Source organism: Tubulanus polymorphus, chromosome 10 (assembly GCF_964204645.1).
Source record: "Tubulanus polymorphus chromosome 10, tnTubPoly1.2, whole genome shotgun sequence".
NCBI classification, from domain to species: Eukaryota; Metazoa; Nemertea; class Palaeonemertea; order Tubulaniformes; family Tubulanidae; genus Tubulanus; species Tubulanus polymorphus.
This window is the reverse complement of record NC_134034.1, coordinates 12,709,340-12,729,069: the sequence shown is the minus strand read 5'-3', so window position 1 is coordinate 12,729,069 and position 19,730 is coordinate 12,709,340. Positions and strand designations below refer to the sequence as shown.

At 40.1% G+C, this 19,730-nt stretch overlaps 3 protein-coding genes and 1 long non-coding RNA gene across 8 annotated transcripts in view; 3 read left to right on the top strand and 1 right to left on the bottom strand.

The window, feature by feature from the left end:
- Positions 1 to 402: 402 nt before the first annotated feature.
- Positions 403 to 7,818, bottom strand: LOC141912089 (uncharacterized). 3 transcript variants are annotated; one of them, XR_012620122.1, is made up of 5 exons: positions 7,787 to 7,818; positions 2,059 to 2,169; positions 969 to 1,059; positions 612 to 690; positions 403 to 523 (listed from the first exon to the last, which is right to left on the bottom strand). It is a non-coding gene; the product is annotated as an uncharacterized LOC141912089 (long non-coding RNA). The 3 variants fall into 3 exon arrangements; XR_012620121.1 differs by lacking the exon at positions 7,787 to 7,818 and adding an exon at positions 2,666 to 2,701; XR_012620120.1 differs by lacking the exon at positions 7,787 to 7,818 and having other exon boundaries at positions 2,059 to 2,396.
- Positions 7,819 to 10,984: 3,166 nt separating this feature from the next.
- On the top strand, positions 10,985 to 15,902 carry LOC141911625 (uncharacterized). Its single transcript, XM_074802613.1, has 9 exons — positions 10,985 to 11,089; positions 11,726 to 12,001; positions 12,311 to 12,575; positions 13,033 to 13,112; positions 13,237 to 13,348; positions 13,445 to 13,585; positions 14,371 to 14,626; positions 15,265 to 15,797; positions 15,856 to 15,902. The coding sequence occupies exons 1-9, from the start codon at positions 10,985 to 10,987 to the stop codon at positions 15,900 to 15,902; spliced, it is 1,815 nt and encodes a 604-aa protein (XP_074658714.1).
- Positions 15,811 to 19,627, top strand: LOC141911624 (uncharacterized). The gene is made up of 5 exons (XM_074802612.1): positions 15,811 to 18,778; positions 18,856 to 19,050; positions 19,140 to 19,296; positions 19,493 to 19,562; positions 19,612 to 19,627. Exons 1-5 carry the CDS (start codon positions 15,929 to 15,931, stop codon positions 19,625 to 19,627), a joined length of 3,288 nt encoding a protein of 1,095 aa, XP_074658713.1. The 5' UTR covers positions 15,811 to 15,928.
- Positions 19,530 to 19,730, top strand: part of LOC141912080 (uncharacterized) — a 33,451-nt gene continuing 33,250 nt past the window's right edge. For all 3 annotated transcript variants that reach the window (XM_074803273.1, XM_074803270.1, XM_074803271.1), the window contains exon 1: positions 19,530 to 19,707. In XM_074803273.1, the coding sequence (XP_074659374.1) occupies positions 19,627 to 19,707 (81 nt within the window). In that variant the 5' untranslated portion in view covers positions 19,530 to 19,626. The remainder of the gene's footprint in view (positions 19,708 to 19,730) is intronic.

Genomic DNA, 19,730 nt, shown 5'->3' with positions numbered 1-19,730 from the left:
CTCTCTCCCTAATTAAAATGCACCGATACAAATCTACTGTTTTATAGATAATTCTTTCATGGAAAGATTTCCGACTGAGAAGTTTCAGTGATGTTCTAGAGACCTGAGAATTTTCTCGGAATCCGGACCCGGCCCGCCCGCAAATCGGTAAATAGTTTGTCCACTGCAGCCGTTTTCCAGACTTTGGCAAGCGAGTATTTTTTTAGTTCGCGTTCTTCCCGCTATCGTTATACATAGAGGCAGCACTGGACGGTCGAGAGATCGCTATAGCGGGCTAATATTGTGTCGTCAACATTTTAGTGCTTTATTTTATCAAAGCATCCTCCAAATATAAAAGACTTGCCAGCTACCTGCTACCCAATCACTACAGTTTCAGAATGATCTTTAATTCTAAGACGTTTTTATCTGACTTGTCGTGAATTTATTTACTCATAATTCAAATGATCTAGAATCGGTCGCCAAGTTGTTCAAAAAAATACAGTCAGAATTCTCGCCCGCGGAGATAGGGGGTACGACACGGGACCTGAAATAATGAGACACATTTTTAGAATAGGAAACCTTCGGATAGATTTCAACGCGTTCACGTGTGCGGGTATACCGGGCTCACTCACGTTGATTAACGACGCGTATCCTCTATTCCTGGGGGTAAAGGCGGTGCCGTGGGTAGAGGCGGTAGTTGTGTCACTTCACCTGAAATTAATTTCCTTAGTTCAGTAATTAAAACGGTTGAATTTATTCTGAATTTTGAATTTTTTGCGAAGATGATATTGCGGCCGAAACCAACCACCGGCGTCGCTGGTTCAAAAGTTGGGGATTCCGCTTAGAAGTCACCATTTTATGATATGCAAAATTCAATTTTTTACGCAGAAGATTATTGTGAATTTTTTTTTCGTCCTCAAACGGTTATAATTAATCATTTATGAAATGTGATTTTTTTTTTGCGAGTAGCGCCCCCTGGCCCTTCTTACCGCATTCCACATAGAACACGAAGTGGGAAAAAATCATCAACAACGTCATCAGAAACGATAGAAACAGTTTTAAACTCATAGCTCTGTTCGGCTGAAACAGAACGGTTCAATTCTTAGGCGAATTTATCAAAATTTGATTTTAAGCAAATCGTTTTTATCTTGTCATAATCAAATTAGATTTGGTCTAATTTTCTAATTTAACGGTATCAAATTCAAATCGATTTGTCAAATCATCAAAGGCGAATTTATCTTGTCAAATCAGATTTGATTTTCCTAATTACAATTTGCTAGTCACGAGGTCATCTAATCAAATAAGATTTGCACAACAGGATGAATTTGACGACTTGGTCCAAACGGTTTGTGAATGGTCATTATTTAAGACTAATCAGTAAATAAACTAATATAAAGATGAAGTTATTTTATTCAAATAAGTTTCGACCATCTAAGTAAATATCATATAATTATTCTTGAAGTTAATAGGAAACAATTTCATATGATGGATACTTGTTCCAAGTACTTACTAATTTAATTGTAATGTCTAGTTCAACCTGAGTTGAGAGCATTCCGGGTGGCCTAGCTCGCTCATTTTTGGTAGTACATACCTGATAAAGGTCTCAGTAGGACCAGAAAGGACGGGCAGTCGACCTTAAACATCGTTTTTTAATCCACTTTAAACTGTATTGAAGGATACTTAAAAAGTCTACTTAGGTCTACTGCCAGTCCTTTCTGTTCCTATTAAGACCTTTATCAGGTGTGTACTACCTAAAATGAGCGAGCTAGGCCACCCGGAATGCTCTCAAGTCAGGTTGAACTAGACATTAGTTTTTCTACGTTATCAAATTGCAGAATGCACACATAAGATATTTTCCTTTGAAAGACTAAATAATTATGATTTGGCACTTGTTTCAATGAATTTTTTATCAATTTCTTTAGAATAAATCCTTGGATACATTTCTGATTTCATCGTAGATTTTCCATATGTTTTCGATAGTTTAGGAATACATAATATACATATTGAATGATACCTCTCCTGTCAAAGATTAAGTAATTCTGATTCCCCTGGAAATGTTTTTGATGAATTTCTACTTACAATATTTCAGCTTCTTGCTACCGGGGCTTGTTGTTATTGCGGCTGAGTCCAGCTGTTGGAATGAGTTCCCCTAGCCACTATATCCCTTCCTTTCCCTGTCAGTTCTTGCAGCTGTGAAAAAATGTTGAAGTTTTTCAGATAATCAAGTTAACGTTTTGTGACATTTTTCCTAGAGCTTTCACCAGGTGCAGGAAATATCAGTGATGCAATCCGAGTAAATAGAAAATAGAGATATAGAGATATATGTGATTCTAATAAAGGCAAGCTAAAACTGTAAAACGTTTAGCCTAAGGATCCAGTTCTTCGGCTATCGGATTTGTAGATTTAGTTCTAGGGTAACGGCTCCAGACAGTGTTTAAGATCATACAAAATAACTATATGATACTTGTAATAGATTATCTTTAGTTCATCTGATGTTAGAGAAGGATGAAAAGCCACTTGCCCTTGGCGCAAGCATATTTGAAATCTCGCTTGGCCCCCTCGAATATCAACTTGTCCTGAACAGGCGGTCCGATTGGTGGCAGAATCATCTGTTGTAACGGGTGGGAAAAAGCTTTGAGACATAAAATTATGCTAGCCCGATCGACAAGGGATAATGATAACCTACCGTACATGCCCCGAATGAAAATATGCTTGTCCCGGGCGATCGGATGTGTGCTTAGATCGCACCCTGCTGTAACGTATCTGACAAATATTAGTCACAGATCGGGTTATTGTGTGGCGGTGGATTCAGGGTGCCTCACATGCCTGATCACGCGTGGCACTTAAAACAAATCTGAGATGCCGTTTTTGGAAAGGTAGAAAAAAATTGAGCAATGGAACTTTTGTATACGTTTCAAATGTTGTTTTTTTCAGGCGAGATTTCCTGAGGGTGGGCCAAAACAAACTTCTCATTTATGGTTTCGGACTTCGTTATTGTCTTTTTATTTAGGCTTTCGGTAGTGACGCGGGTGGCTTCGCGATTTGATGAGAAACAATCAGGTATCAACTTTGATGGGCCTTAATGTGCTTCTTTTTTATATTCATTGGCGAGGCGGTCAAAATTGGACCCTGAATCCGCCCTTGTTTTACGGGTACTGCAGTTTTGATCTAATAATCAAACGCCTAGCGCCCATTTTTACAAAACAACTAGAAAAAGAAACGATTTTAACTGATCTGAGTTGTGAATTTATTTACCAATGAATCAAATTTATCAAATATAACTATCGATCGTCATTTGGTACCAATTGAAGTTTCCAGTCAGAATCTCGCCCGCGGAGAGGGACCGGGGGGCCTGAAATACGTAGATAGACATATTCTTGAATACATGAAATACAACTTATAATTAGATTCGATTTTAACTTAAAATAAAGAACGAATATATATCGCTTTATTACTCACTTGTGGTTTCTTAGCCGCGTGAACCATAGAAAGCATTTGGGGATGGGGTTGGAGCCGGTGCTCTTTTCGCTCGACCTGAAATCAATTCCCTCAGTTCAGTAATTAAAATCGGATTGAATTTTCCGCGAAGGTGCATGATTGAGACCGAACCGTTTTCGGCGCCGTCGGCTTCAACGCGACCTCGTATCGTCGACACTCAAACTGGCTTAACCCGGATTTTAGTCTAATCCGGACTATTTTCAGTCCATAGTTTGTTCATTGTAATAGAGTGGAGCCCACTTAATTCGGATCATTTGGTATAAACAAAATTCATCCGGTTTTCGGGAAATTGGGATTAAAAGTCATTTTCTTGTAATAAATAAATAATGAATAAATGAACTGCAAATATTGTCCGGATTGGACCAGAATCCGTATAAGCCGATTCCTTTAGTTTATTCAACGTTTCGACTATATCCTAAAAGTCATCTTCAGGAATACTGTATTCCTTGAGCTAGTGTAGTTTATTCAACGTTTCGACTATATCCTAATAGTCATCTTCAGGAATACTGTATTCCTTGAGCTAGTGTAGTTTATTCGACGTGTCGACTATATTCTAATAGTCATCTTCAGGAATACTGTATTCCTTGAGCCAGTGTAGTTTATTCAATGTTTTGACTATATCCTGATAGTCATCTTCAGGAATACTGTATTCCTTGAGCCAGTGTAGTTTATTCAATGTTTTGACTACATCTTGATAGTCATCTTTATCTTCAGTATTCCTGATGATGACTATAAGGATATAGTCAAAACATTGAATAAACTACACTAGCTCAAGGAATACAGTATTCCTGAAGATGACTATTAGGATAAAGTCGAAACGTTGAATAAACTACACTAGCTCAAGGAATACAGTATTCCTGAAGATGGCTATTAGGATATAGTCGAAACATTGAATAAACTACACTAGCTCAAGGAATACAGTATTCCTGAAGATGACTATTAGGATATAGTCAAAACGTTGAATAAGCTACGCTAGCTCAAGGAAACATTTTTCGGACTTTGTCTTTCTTTATTATTGTGGGATCATCTTTGTTTTATCGTTACAACACCGATCTATAGTGTTTTATCAATGGTGATCTGTCTGAATTATCATTGTTTGTAAAATGTGAATTTTTTGTGAGTAGCGCCCCCTGGCCCTCCTTACCAGCGCTGCATTCCACGTAGAACACGAGGTGGGAAAAAATCATCAACAACGTCATCAGAAACGATACAAACAGTTTTAAATTCATAGCTCTGTTCGGCTGAAAAAGAACGGTTGAATTCTAGTGATTATTTTTGATTTTATAAATAAATTTCTTTGAAGTCAGTTTGCTGAAAAGTTGGTTGAAACCCATCAGGTGTGGCGACGTCGATGAAAACCTTCAGGTATGGTTGCGGTCACCTCGGGCCTGACTGACCTACTGACCTAATTGTCCGTTAGATGGCGAACTAGTCGAAGGTGGCTTCTCTCATACAGTAGAGCAGTCGTACAGTCGTTGAAATGCCCGAACACTAATTAGGTGGCTGGGGACTTTCTGGGATATTTTTTTTGAAAAATTCGCAAAAATTCCCCGCAATCTCGAGAAATGTATTTTTTAATTCGCCAGGGTTTTAAAGATAAACGACGGATAAATGCCATATTCACCACACAATGAACCTTTATCAACTATCTGACCAACGTTTGAGCAAATAACCCAAATACTGAAATATAAGAGATCATCATCCTAGAGATCATCGTCAGGTGAGCTCACGTCCACACCTGACGATGATCTCTAGTGTGAGATCGAAACGTCGTGTTCGTATATTTTAGATTGTTTCAATAAATACATTCTCGATTTTAGATTTTTTTTTTAAATTTTTAAATAGTGGGTTTTTATCTTATCATCTGTTCACCACGTTTGAGTGTGATGGTTATCGTACCACCAACCCAAATACTGTATAGCGACTAGGAAGTAGTAATTTCCATTTGGCACTTTTTTGATACATTTCTTATCAATTTCTTTTCATATTTATTTCGGATAAATTTCTGATTTCATCGTAGTTTTTCTAAACGTCTTCGATGGTTTTTGAATGCATACTACATATTGCACACATACCTATTTCCCTATCAAAAAAATTAAGTTATTCTAATTACCCCGGAAATTTTTTTGATAAGTTCCTACTTACAATATTTCAGCTTCTCGCTATCGGGAATGCAGCTGTTGGAATGCGTTCCCCTAGCTACACTACCCCTCCCTTTCCCTGTCAGTTCATTCAGCTGCCAAAACGTTGACGTTTTTCAGAGAAATGAGTTGACATTTTGTGACACCTTGTAAAGAACTGTCATCGGGTTCAGGAAATATATGTGATATTTTCCATGACGTGTAAACTGTGGAGATTAGAACTCTAGTTTGTGATTCTACTAAAGGCTTACTCCCTATTTTCATTAAAAAAAAAAAAAAAACATAAACATTGTATCCAAATTTCGAAAAATCTTAACCGGAATTTTTTCACGCTGACTTTTTGACTTTAAGCCAAAAACAAAAACAAAAGACTGGTCTTAAGTTGTTAGATTGGCTATAGAGCCAAATAAGTTTACACTGGTCTTAAGTTGTTAGATTGGTTATCAGAAACAAAATGAGCTTGGACCGTCGTGAGGTTACAAGTATAATCCAATAGGGTTAGTCCTGGGAAACCAAGATCTCGAATATGAATACTCGTCGCGAAAATTACAAACAAGCGAAATTAATCGGGTTCCTATAGCGAAAATCGGCGACTCGTAGAAATAAGAGACTTTATTAGACGAACTTGTAACGACGGTGTTTTATTCCAGTACAGTGTTTGAGGTGTTTATTTGAAGGAGAGTGAGGCACGGAATCAGTGGCGCTTACAAGGTAAAAATACATGAATGTTTACAATACGTCGTGGTCTGTGAGGGTTTGTTTATAGTTCAAACTCAAACGGTCACAGTGTCAACTCTTTCCAATCCCGTATATGGACATGTAGACCTATTTGCGTAGCATGTTTTTTTTTTCTATCAACATGCTGTAGATTTTCTCTATGGCACTGATCAGATTTATCGGTTCCACTTGTAAAAGTCGAATAGTAATTTTTATGAATAAAGTCGCAGTGATATGCATGCATTTTTAAAAGCAATTCTGGGTCAATTGCGGGCGACGGGTGTTTATCGCTGCGCTGTGGTTTGCGGCCCCGAACTTGACAAATCCCAAAACTTTACAGGTCATCTAGAATATCGGGAATAGCTAGGTTCAAAAAGTATTTTTGTGTCAGGCTCCTGTCGATTTCACGTTTGTTCCCGGTCGCACTTTTGACTTTTTTTCTCTGTTGATTTTCTATAAACTGAGTAAAAAGTTCGCACCGGATCAACTTCTTCGGTCAAGATTGACATTTTTATTAATATAACGTCTGTGACTGTTGTATACGCGTGGGTACGGTCGTGTATATCACGTACAGTGGCTCTATAACTGAACCTGCTGTGACGTCCGCGCGTCCATTGTAAAAACCGTTTTGGTCTCGTAAATTTTCTTTTGATTTTATAATCTTACTAATAAATGTAATACGGTCGCGGGTTTGGCTTGTTATAGTCTCTCTTTCTTTCTGTCGTACTGGTGGTGGTTATAACGCTGATATACAGTACTGTGTGACTTCAGATGGACGAGGTAGGTTACGTCATTTACGTGTATAGCTTAGAATTGATTGTTTTTGTATTTTTGGGGATCATCGTCGTAGTTAAAACGTCGTATGAACTTAACAATAGATCAAGGAAACATTTTGTGTACTCTATTTGATTCTTAGTGTCCCGAGATTTTATATTATTTTTTACAACAAATGTATAAATATGTGAATTCAATTTTGTGACCATTTCAGACCAGGTTTTTTTTCGAATATGTGTAGTATTCTAGCTGTTCTATTGTTCAAAAGGGTAGAAATAAAAGCTGCTGATTTCGATATAGAATCTACACGAGATTTCCTCTACGAAATCATGATTAAAACGTTTATTTCATGCTTTATTCGACACGGCCGCCGTGGAATCATTCTGAAAATAATTTCATTAGTTCTGGAATAAAACAATGATTGATTGTTGTATACCGGTGTCATATAGATTGAAATATGCTCCCCTTATTACGCCCCCCCCCCCCTTACTGTAGGGATTAAAAAGGTAAGGTTTAGGGGTCAGTAGACTCTCCGTCAATCTGTTCTGGGCGGGGAGGCATCTGCGACATCTGATTCTATACCACCGGAACAAGTGGGTGCACTCTTTGTAGTGTTAAGAAATTCTACCAAAATACCCATAATCTCACCATGGTTATGCGTGACCCCAAAGCCTTACCCTGATTCTTATAGTTCGTCCATAGCCCTGTTCCTAGTTTCACCCGGGACTCGAACCTGTTACCCACAACCTATCAGCGAAGCACGCTAACCACTAGGCCACGGTACACCAGTGTCCGAGGAGGATTGTAAGTTGGAATGCTCCGTGTGACGACCAGTCAATAGTGACTGGTGGCCAGTCAGGGGCAGTGACTGGTGGCCAGTCCGGGTATGATCTGATTACGCAAATTTCTAAACGAATAGTGTATCAATGATACGTGAAGGTATCTAAAAGAATCATGTACATGGGCTGGAAGCTGAAATAGTTAATATTGTTGCTACTGATTATGAACGGCTATTGATGACGTGATAAGGGGGGATATGTCGAGAGACAGTGTTGATCCGGATATTACTGTCACTGATTTTAGGTGATAAACAGGGCGTCAACCCGTCAACATTCATACGGGTGCTAATTAATAAACACATCATCATCATCATCATCATCGATACAGGACAAACTGGATAGACAGACAGACAGGCAGGCAGGCAGACAGGCAGACAGACAAACAGGCAGACAGGCAGACAGACAGACAGGCAGACAGACAAACAGGCAGACAGGCAGACAGACAAACAGACAGACAGACAGGCAGGCAGTCAGGCAGGCAGACAATTTTTTATAGCCCAGTAGACGTACAAGTATCTAACTATCTGAAACGCCAACCGACTTCAAGCCCTATAACTGGTGGTAAATTTATGTTTAATGTCTGTTTATTTGGTAACTATCTATTCAAAATGACACCTTGTCACACACCGTTTATCGCAGCGATATTCTGACGTCATTAACAGAATTACGGATAAAAATGTGTCTAAATTCAGGATGTTTTTTCACATATAATAATGGCTTACCGGTACCTAGCCTCGGTATATATATATATATATATATATAGTTAGACTATGTAAAGTTAACTAATTTTGATGCCGGATTCGGATTGAACGTACATAGCCTGTACCACTCAGACAAGGAGTTCAAACCGACTACATTTCAAACGTTTCAAGAATAACCACTCACCATGTGGAGCATATTAAACATTTCAAATATAAAAGACTATATAAAATGAGGTTTGTTCATCAAGAATTGAAATCCCACTTGACGATGTTCTCTGAAGAAAGTCCGAAAACGTCCGATCTTTTAATCTTTTTTCTAAAATTTCTTATTTCGTTTTCAATCTTTTAAATTCATAACATTTAATTGTTATTCATAACATTACATGATCATATAATATAATATGATCGTACGGCCGCCGCTTTTTCGTTGATGATAGTCGGTTAATTCTCAGACAGTCAGTTCCAGGTCTCTATAGTATATTCGGTCCGATGTCAGATACGTCTACAGAAATTGTCTGAGATATCTTTCGTATTCGGTGAGAATGTTTATATTTGAATTGAAACGAGCGGTATTTTTACCCCTGGGCCGGAGACAGTCTTGTGAAATTGTGTTGTGAACATACTTTCGATTTTCAATACCGTTTTTTACTTACTTTGTTTAAATACTATATTAGACCCTGTATTATACTATACTATACCCCCTCCGCCCGCCTACCCCCTCCCGCCCCGACCGTTCTGAATGCGGTTTCATTCAATTCACAGATAATCGAGCGTGAAGGATTTCATACCGTGTTTTTCACGCCGAGTTTTTGTCAGTCAATTAAAATATTGGTATTTCTTTCTTGAATTGTGAAAAAAGAATCGAATGTTTAACCGGTGGTTCCGTGAGTCTATTTTGGGCTAAGGAGAGAGTTTTAACAAAATGCTTTGATTAAATGTTTACAATTTCAACTTTCAGATTCAGTTTTTCTCTTCTCAATATTCTAGAAATGATCAGATTATCATAAAAATTTTTTTTTCTGGTGAAAACCTTGGAGTCAAACAGGAAATCGCTTTAAGATATTATAGGCTAAGAAACTGTTACGATTTTAGAGTTTTACAATTTCTCAAAATAGCCAAACACTATTTCTTGACCCACCGAAACAGTAATTTCTAAATCTAATTTCAAAAACATTTCGATATTTGTGTTATATGAATAATGCAATAAGTTCCCGCGTAGTTGGAGACTTTTTAACTACATGTAAATGGTTTGACTGGAATTTAGAATTTTAACTTTTAGTTCAAGGGACTTGTCATCTGTAATAAGAAAAATACATGCTTTTTTGATAAAAATGATTTTCAGTATTTTACAAATGGTTGTTACAATGATATTAAATCATGAATGGTTTGTTTATGGTCAGAACTCGATAACAGCAAAACATGAAATCATTAAAAAATATGCAAGAAACTGTATTTTTACATAATTATTACATAAATCTTACAAAATGGCGAAACATGATTTTTTTGTAAACCACTCATTCATCGGGACAGTGATTTTTGAATCCTGTTTCAAATATTTCGAAATATGTAATCATATTTAGAGTTGAATTAAGCGTATAGCGATAAACCGGATGATTTCCCGGGAGAGTATTTTTCGCCTGTTTATAAAATATCGTCTGCTCGTATTCACAGTCGGTTGATCGCGTGATCGAATTTATAAACCGGACAAATAATTAATAATTAACGATCTATTGATTTAACATCTGTCGATACACGGTCGATAGATCTGGTACCGTCTGCTACAGAGCGCAGTGCGCGCGCAACACAACCAACAACATTCATCCGCTGTCCTTAGAATATTGAATCAAATTCCTTCACTGTTTAATCTCCGAGAGACTTTTTTTTAAAATCCATATCTTAGAACTTAGAAATTTCTCCACCGCCTATGTTTTAAGTGTAATTAAATGCGCACGGTCTATGTGAGAAACAATATTAAAGTGGTTAATAATTAATCGTGCCTTGTTGTTGACCATATGGTCTTCTTTATGTGATCGGCGTATACGCAGTACTTCAGTTACTGGTATATCTAGAGAGGCTTGAGACGGTGAGGGTGGGATTTTGAGACGTTTGATTTCTGAGATGAACGAAGCGACAGGGAGCGAACTGGTTTTGGAAACGAGATTCTGAGCTGAATAGATTTCAATCGAAAGGATCGCAATGATTCTATGTCGATAGAGAGAATTAGCGACCTGTGAGAATTTTCTGGGGCAGATTTTGATAGAAAATGCAAGGTTTATCGCAGGCAAATTAATATCGATGGATTAACATTCTGTAATATTAGTAGTTACTGTTTAAAATGTTTCGTATAAATGCGATGCAGCTAGTCGGTTTAGAAGCAGCTGAGGGTTTACACGTCAGTTGGCTACCCGACGGGATTATGTTCGAAATATCCAAACATAAAGTAAGTTTAACGGTAACGTTCACCGAGAGCGTCCTCCGATGAAATGATATTTCTGAAAAAATGTATTCTATTTTTCTCTGAAGATGTGGCAACATCTTAAAACTGTCAAACTATGAAATATCGTCATTTTTGGGATGATTGTACATTACATCCTCATTTGATAGATTACGCAGAAAAAGAATCAAGTTCGATTCGACTCTAGTTGTTGACAGCTGTGGAACCGAGCACGGTATTTTCTCTTATTACATCCACGCTACGGCTCTGATAAGTTCAGAGCACTTTCTCTCGGATTAAGGAAACTCAATCAATTTTCCCCCTTTTTTCTATTGCCTTTGAAAAATCTTTTTTACCGACCCGACGCCTCTGAGTAACCAGTGCAGTATTTGGCTGGGGATCCACTAGGATTATCGTTTGGTGTAGTCTGAATAGCAGACGTTGTCCGGCGGGGTTCCCATACAACGGTTGCTTCTTTGGAATAGTGGCTAGACCCGAAAAAGAGACGGTTTTGCCACTTGCAGATTTAACCTGTAACGTGTAAAACTAAAGGCTAAATGCCGCGGGATTTTCCAAAGAAACGTGATTACCGTCCTTATTCAAGGAATTTCTAAATTTTCCCTTTTTATTTCTATTTTGCAGTTAGATGCCTTGAAAGAACAAGTCGAAACATTGCGCCAGGAATTACAACATTCCCAACAACGGCAGCAACAAGCGGAGTCAACCATCGTACCGCCGAGGAGCGCTCCGACCCCGAGTGATACCGTCCAGTCTACCACCGTCCAACAAACTCCTCCGATCATGGGTCAGCAACATTCTAGTCAGAGCACAGAGGGTACCGTTCCGCCGGCTGCCCCTCCTGAGACAGCAACTACCGGCGCCGGTGCTATTGCTACAGTCAGAAAAAGTCGCCATAAGGTAGGATCTCAATCTATTAGAAAAATTCCTTAACTTTTTATTAGGTGTCTTAAACAGTTATGGGGCAAAATCTTAATTCTAAATTTTATAGAAATTAGAATTTAACTGAATCAGCGTAACCCGGCCCGCACCGTCAATCCAATTCAATACACCTGTACCAATAAAGTTTTGTTCAATAATCTAAAATTGAATTGAATTTGATTATAAAAGATGGCGCCAGCTGACGGTCAAGACCATTTCATTTCCTGGTTTTGAATTTTTTTGAAAATGTTCTCGCCGATTTTGGCTCCGTATCATCCACAAAAATAGGATTTGGATGAAATCGGCGATAAACTGGACGCGGAGAGTCGCAAGAAGCTGGATGAGATTTATACGGAGATGCAGCGAGCTGAACAGGATGAGTTGAACAAACTGAGATCTGACAGCGAGCAAGAGTTGAACTATCAACTGCGACTGATGAAAACGACAATGGAAGAATTAAACGCCGGCGTTATCGAAGTGATGAAAGACGATTTCAAACGAGAGCAACAGCAGAAAACATCAGCGGAATCTAACAGTCAGAAACTCAAACAGGGTATGTTTTTAAAGTACTGATTCTTTCTGACTCTTCTTTGACTGGCTGCGCTGTTTGTTGTTAGTTAGTCCAGCAGCCAGTTTCACAAAAAAAAAGTTTAATAACTAAAACTTTTGATGTAATTGCCATTTGGTCACTCCATGTTTTCAATGAGGACAACAATTCAATTGTTTAAGGCTTAAACTTTTTCGTGAAACTGAGCCCAGCAGTTGGTCCTAGAAATTTCAATTCTACTAACTCCTTGACCTTGTACCCATGGAATTGATGGGTTAGGTTTATTCAGGTGCAGTTTTCGGAGAGGCAGAAGCTCCTGAAATTCAGCGGAAGTAAAGTTTTGAAGAAGAGTAGAGTAGGCCTAGGCCTACAGATAGCGCCACCTTTCAACCTCTCCCCCTCTCGCTCATAGATGTAGCACTCGGTCGGTCTGAAAGTCACTGTTCTATTTCCAATTCTTCAGGTGACGATGAAGAAACTGTATCCGACCTGCTGGAAAAACTGAAATCAAAATTATCAACGCAACATCAAAATATAATACAGGTATAAATACAACAACATTACCCGGAATAAATCACCTCTCTGCAGAACCAATGAATTTAATTTATTACTGTTATTTAGAAAGTTGATTATAAAGTAATGAATTTTTTTCATTATTTATTTAAAGAGTTTGGGAGAAGATTTTGAGGCGAAACATAAAGAAAACTTGAATAAATTGCGGAGTGAAAATGAAGATAAAATGAATGGAGCAAGTGGAGACCAGGAAGATGGTGTCCGCGGTAAGACGAAATAACACAGCTTTAAATACTGAAATCTTGCGTCAGTTTTTGAGATGTTTCGATGATAATTCGTGTCGGTTGATTTTGATATTTCAGCTTTATCTCGGGAATTATTCGAGATTAAAACTCAGTTAGAATCGGAGTTGAATTCGATTCGACAAATTAAACGCCAGCTATCAGAAGCCCGTCCGAAATACGACAGTGAGATTCAACAACTTCAATTACAACTTCAAAATGGTAAATATTACATTCATAAACATCTTCTGGGTATACTCTTTAATACTTCAGCCTGGGCCCAGATTCACAAAAAGGTTTAAATTTTAAATCGATTTAATTTCTTCATTAATTCAGTTTGTCTTGAATCGATTTAGGCCTTAATCCTTTTTGGTGAAACTGGGCCCTGGGCTGCAGTTGGTCATAAGTTAATTAGAGTTAACTAGATATGTGATATAGTGACAATTATAAGTTCATTGTTACTATGGTATTTATCTGCCGGTTATCTTTTACCAACCTTTCAGTAACTGCAGCGCCAGGACCCACTACCACAGTTCTGAGTTAGAATTAACTCTGAGTTAAAATTAGTTCATTTTCAATGAGTTAACTCAGAGTTAAATCTTAACTCACAACTGTGGAACTGGACCTTTCAGTAACTGCAGCCCCAGGATTTCATAGCATTCTTCAATTAATCATAAAAAATGTTTGACTAAAACAAAGCCCTAAGATTTGGCTTTAACATGGCACTAAGTGTCTTAAAGTACCCTGGTACATACAACGCCATCTGGGAGGATCAATCAAAAATTGTCTGCTTCTCCTGGTTACGTACATTGAGCACATATGAGTCGTATTCTGAGTATCGATGAACGACCCTGGGAAATTTTCCATTTTCACAAATTCTTGGATTCTAGAAAATACGAGGCTCACTATAAGAATTAGACCTTCACGTTTCACGTGTCCTTAAAGTACAAATAATTATGATTTGTTTCTGGAATTAATTAATTACTGTTTAATTCATTCGTTCGTAGCTTATACAAAAGACGACGTTGAACAGTTGAATTTCGAACACGAACGAGAAATGAAAGAATTACGAACGTATTTCGAGAATCGTTGCTCGGAAATCGAATCGAATCATCGAATTCAACTCGACGAGATGAAACTGCAGCATCACGACGAGTTGATGAAGATACAGCCGGCGTCTCCGTCTGCCGCTGCTGTCGTCGGGATGGATGCGTCGTTTGAATCGTCTGCTGATGAAACCGATTTAGCGAAAGATCGACAACAGTAAGTTTTAATGATGCAAATTAATTAGACAGGGTGGCATCACTGACCTAGAAAACTCAGGGAATCAGAAAAATCTAGAAAAAAAACTCCAAAACTTACCAAAATCCTGGAAAACACATGGAATTTGGTTAATGCTATTGACCGCGTGTTTCATTAACCCTTTCAGTGCGTCTACACCGCAGTGCGGTGTATAAATCAGTGATGGATTTTGCTAGTACACCGCACTGCGGTGTATTGATGTAATTAGTAATTTGTAATTATCTCTATTGAAAAATGGCAGAAAGTGTCAAACATAGTGAAATACTAGTAACTAACGATACACCGCACCGCGGTCTAGACGCACTATAGTGGTATTCCCGTTGTTCAACACACTAGGGTGGAATTTTTTAGAATTTTCAAATTTTCTCCAGCACAATAGGGTATTAATTAGTCAGCACTGAAAGGGTTAAATCAGTACGTGATTCAATGAAAAATGAATGAATCGTAACATTTTAAACCTAGAAACTTCACATGATCACATGTCACATGGAAAAATACGGGAAAGCTCAGGGGATTTGTAATGGGCAAAAGTGGCCGCCCTGTTAGAGGATCTCATGGGTTACTCTAGAAATACTTGACAATTGTTGTTATAATTATAGATTTATGCAGCATACAATGTTAACTGTGATATCGGACGAAGAGATTACGCCTAGTTCTACCCCTGAGAAACCGAGCGTTCATCTCGCGGCGTCGTTGTCGTCGTCTCCACTTCGGTCGTTACAAACGGACGATACGCTCACCGAAACGCAAATACCGGACGATCGTTTCCGGCAACTCGAACAGAAACATCAACACGAACTGGAAACCGTTAGACGAGAATTAACGCGCGAAAAGATCGAACAATTAGACAGTTTAACTTCGAAATACGAAAAAGATATTGAGAATTTGATGGAAAGACAAAAGATCGATGCGGCCGAATGTCGACAAAATCTCGAATATAAACTGGCATCGGAGCTGTCGAAAATAGTAACGTATTCGGCGTTGGAGCGGGTTAAACAGATGGAGGACGATCGGAGTAAAATACGCGTCGAATTGGAGGAGGTTTATAGAACCGAATCTCGACACGCGAGCGAGGCGAGTCCGCTGGTCAGTCCGGCGAGTCCGCAGGTCAGTCCGGCGGAGAGTGAACCCGGTGCGCGGTTAGATCTAACCGAACTTGAGGCCGCCGCGTCACCCGTCCTACCGAGCAGACGCGGCGACGAGCAGACGGTCGGGTTGGATCTCGCGGCGAGTTTAGATTTCAAAACGCCTCCGAACAAACACATGGTATCGACGTTAAAGGAAGACGAAGACGACGTGAAGGAGGTGACGAATTTAGACGCGAGTTTGGAAATGATGAAACTCGAGTTGGAAGAGGAAAAAGAACGCTTGAAAGTGGAACTCGCCGAACAGTTGGAAAATAAAGAGAACGCGAATAAATCGATGAAAGATCATTACGAATCGGAGATTCATAGTTTGCAGAATCGACTGGAGGACGCTCAGGGCGCGTTCGATTCGATGAGGAATCGATACGAGGCGAGGATTCTCGAATTGTCGAACGCGTCGTATAACTTCACGGCAGACGACAGCGACCTGCACCACACGCAGGACGAGTACGGCGACGATACGACCGACACCAGGGGGAGCTCCGCGCGGTCGGAGTTCGAATCGAAAAACGAGAAGGAACTCGACGAAATGCGGCAGGCGTTCGACGACGAATTGGAAACGATACGCGTCGCGCACGAGGAACGAATTCAAGAGGTCAGCGACGCGTACGAACTAAAACTGTCGCAGAAACGCGACGAGATCGTCGAAATCGAAAACCAGTACCGGCAACGAGTGACGGATCTGACGACGGAAATCGGTGAAAAGTTGAAAGAGAAAGATCGCGAAATCGAAGCTTTAGTAAACGAGCAGACGGAGACCAGGACGGAGTTAGAAAAACGGTCGCGAGAAAACGAAGATTTGTTGGAGAAACTTTCCGAGTTCGAGGATCTGGAAAACGTTAAAGATAAAGCCGGCGAACTAGAAATGAGATTAAAACAGACCAATGAGATTATCGAAGAGAAAAATGAGATTATCTATGAATTGAGATTAAAATGCGAGAAAATATCAAGCGAAAATAACGAAGAGTTGGAATCGAAATCGCGAGAAATCGCGGAAATTCGTAAGAGTTTCGCGGAGAAGTTCGAAACGTTGACGGAGGTTCACGTTACCGAGATCGAGGAGTTACAGGAGAACCGCGATCAACGCGTCAGAAAATACGAAACCGAAATCGAAAAATTGAAATTCGATTTCGAAAATATCGAGAAGAAACTCGTTCTCGACGACGAGAAGTTGAAGACCGCGGAAGATCTGCTCGCCGAACGCGACGAGGAGGTCGTAAAATTAAAATCGGAAAACGAAAAGTTGGATAAATCGCATCATAAAACGGAAGAGATGTTGGAAAATCGGGATTACGAATTGCAAGTTTTACGGGACGAGTACGAGATGGAATTAGAGGAGTTGAGAGAGGAAAACGATCGATTGAGAGGCGATGAAGAGGAAGAGATAGAGGAATGTATCGAAGCTGACGATGATGATGAGAATGAGGAGAATGATCGGATCGGTGAAGATGAAAGCGTCGATTCGGGTCGCGAACGAGACGCCAGTTTCTCGACGGACGTCGTAACGAGTATCGAATTCTCGCCGGTGAAATCCGAGGAAGAGAAGTTATTATCGTCGCCGTTAGAAACGACGCCCGGTGAACAACGACACGAGGAGGTGATCCTCGCGTCGCCGACTAGCGACCTCACACGACCTCCCTCGTTCGATCTCGGCGATCTACCGCCCGTCGACATCGAAAAACAGGAAACTCTCGAACTCCCGACGACGTTCGGAGATTCGATATTCCCTCCCGATACGACAGACGGCGCCGATAATAATATAGAGGGCGCCGTCGTCGCTAAAACCGATGGATTGTTCGGCACGCCGCCTGGTGGCGATGATAGTATCAATCCGATGCTGCTAGCGCCGTCTAGCGATAATTCGATCGATTTCGACGAAACGGAAGACGATCACGACGGTAAAATGCCGGACGAATACAGCCGCGGCGAGATCGTCGAGCAGACGGTCGACGATAGTTACCTCGTCGACGAGATCGAAGCTTTAAAAACTAAACACGCGACCGAACTACGAACGATTAACGCGAAACACGCGGACGAGATCGCAACAATGCGAGCGGTTCACGCCGAGAACGTGAAGTCGTTGGAAACGGAATGCGAGAAGTTGGAAGAGGAATTGGAAGCAAGCGTTACCGAGCTGAAGAACGCGCTGGAGGAGCAGCTGAAACTGAGCGAAGAGTTGGACGACAGTCGCGACCGGTTAGAACGCGTCGAACGCGAGCGCGATTTAAAACGCAACGAGTACGAACGTTTCGAAGAACAGTCGGAGAAACGCGTTCGCGATTTAGAGAAATTCATCGAGGAGTTGAAAGACGACGTCGATAAATACCGACGTCTGGAACGAGAGGAGGGCGGCTCCGCGTCGTCGTCGTCGTCGTCTGCCGCGCGGCGACAACTCGACGAGAAACGCGAAGAATGCGACGCGTTGAGAGCCGATTACGAATCGCTCGGAAACGAGGTCGAGAAAATGTCAACCGAGCTCGCGGAGGTGAGGTCGAGTTTTATCGAGAGAGGCGAAGAGGTTATGAGATTATCCGCCGAATGTAGTTCGCTTCACGGAGATTTGGAACGGTTAACGACGTCGGAGAAAGCGCTGCGGGCAACGATCGACGAACTGGACGATGACAAAAATGCACTAGTCGCCGCGACGACAAAACTGCGGACGGAGAAATCGGAAATTGAAGAAAAGTTTGCCGAAATGACGAGTCGACGAAGTGAGGAGGATTTAGAGTTGGAAAAATTGAGAGAGAAACTAGAGAAGAAAGATGCGGAAATAAACGATCAAATTAACGAAATTAGAAGATTGCAGACGCAGCTTGACGCGGGTGAAGGTCACGTGGAGCGAGTGAAAGAAACGCATCTCGAAGAGTTACAATCACCGCCATCACCACCAGGGGGTTCTGATACTCAGACACAGTCACCTGGGAACGACTCAGCTGAAGAACTGGCTTTAGAATTAGAGAAACAACAGGTTTGTAACAACTTTTAAAAAGATCTCTTAATGTTTGCATCTCTGGTTGTGATGGGTCTCGTGAAATTTGTGTTTAGGTTGAATTCATCAAACAACACGAACGAATGGTTGAAAAAGCCGTCGCCGAACAACAACAAGAGATTGAAAATCTGAAGCAGACGCACGCGCAACAATTAGAGCAGTTAAAACAACAATACGAGCAGACGATCAAACTGAGACACGATGAATTTAAACTGAAATTAGACGAGAAAGATCAACAATTAACAGACGAGGTCAGAAATCAAACAGAAATATTAGTCTTTTTTTGGAGTATATTTCGTCGTTCGTTATTTTCACGAATAAGATATTTTTGTCGATTTAGGTCGCGACGTTGAGACGAATCCACGAGGAAGCGATGGAAGATCAGAAAGAATTCTGGATTAAAAAGTTCGCGAATAACTCGAACAAGAACACCGATCTCGATCAGGAGAACGCGATCTTGATGGCCGAACTCGAGGATTTAAAACAAAAACATAAAGGTAAGAACAATGACCCGAACAAGAAAAAAAGTATTATAGATTGGTCCTGAATTTTTGGGATCGGAAAAAACTATTACTAAACCCAAAACCTTCTCTGCCCTGGGAAAGGTTCTAGATTTGTCGGTTAATTCGAAAGGAACAATCTGAAATTCAAGGGAGATGAATGTAGAATATTTTGAATATTTTTGATTTCTAGTTGAGATCGATGAACTGCAGTCCGATTGGGCCGAGAAAATCCGTGATTACGAAGAGGAACATAAAGAGCTGTTAGATATAGAACTAGCGCACGCTGACTGCGATAAAAAACATCGCCAGGAACTCGCTGAATTAATGACCAATCATCAGAAAGAGTTAGACGACATAGAACAACATTATAGAAACGAATTCGATGAATTAGAGAAACATCATACCGTAAGTAAATCTGAAAACCAGGT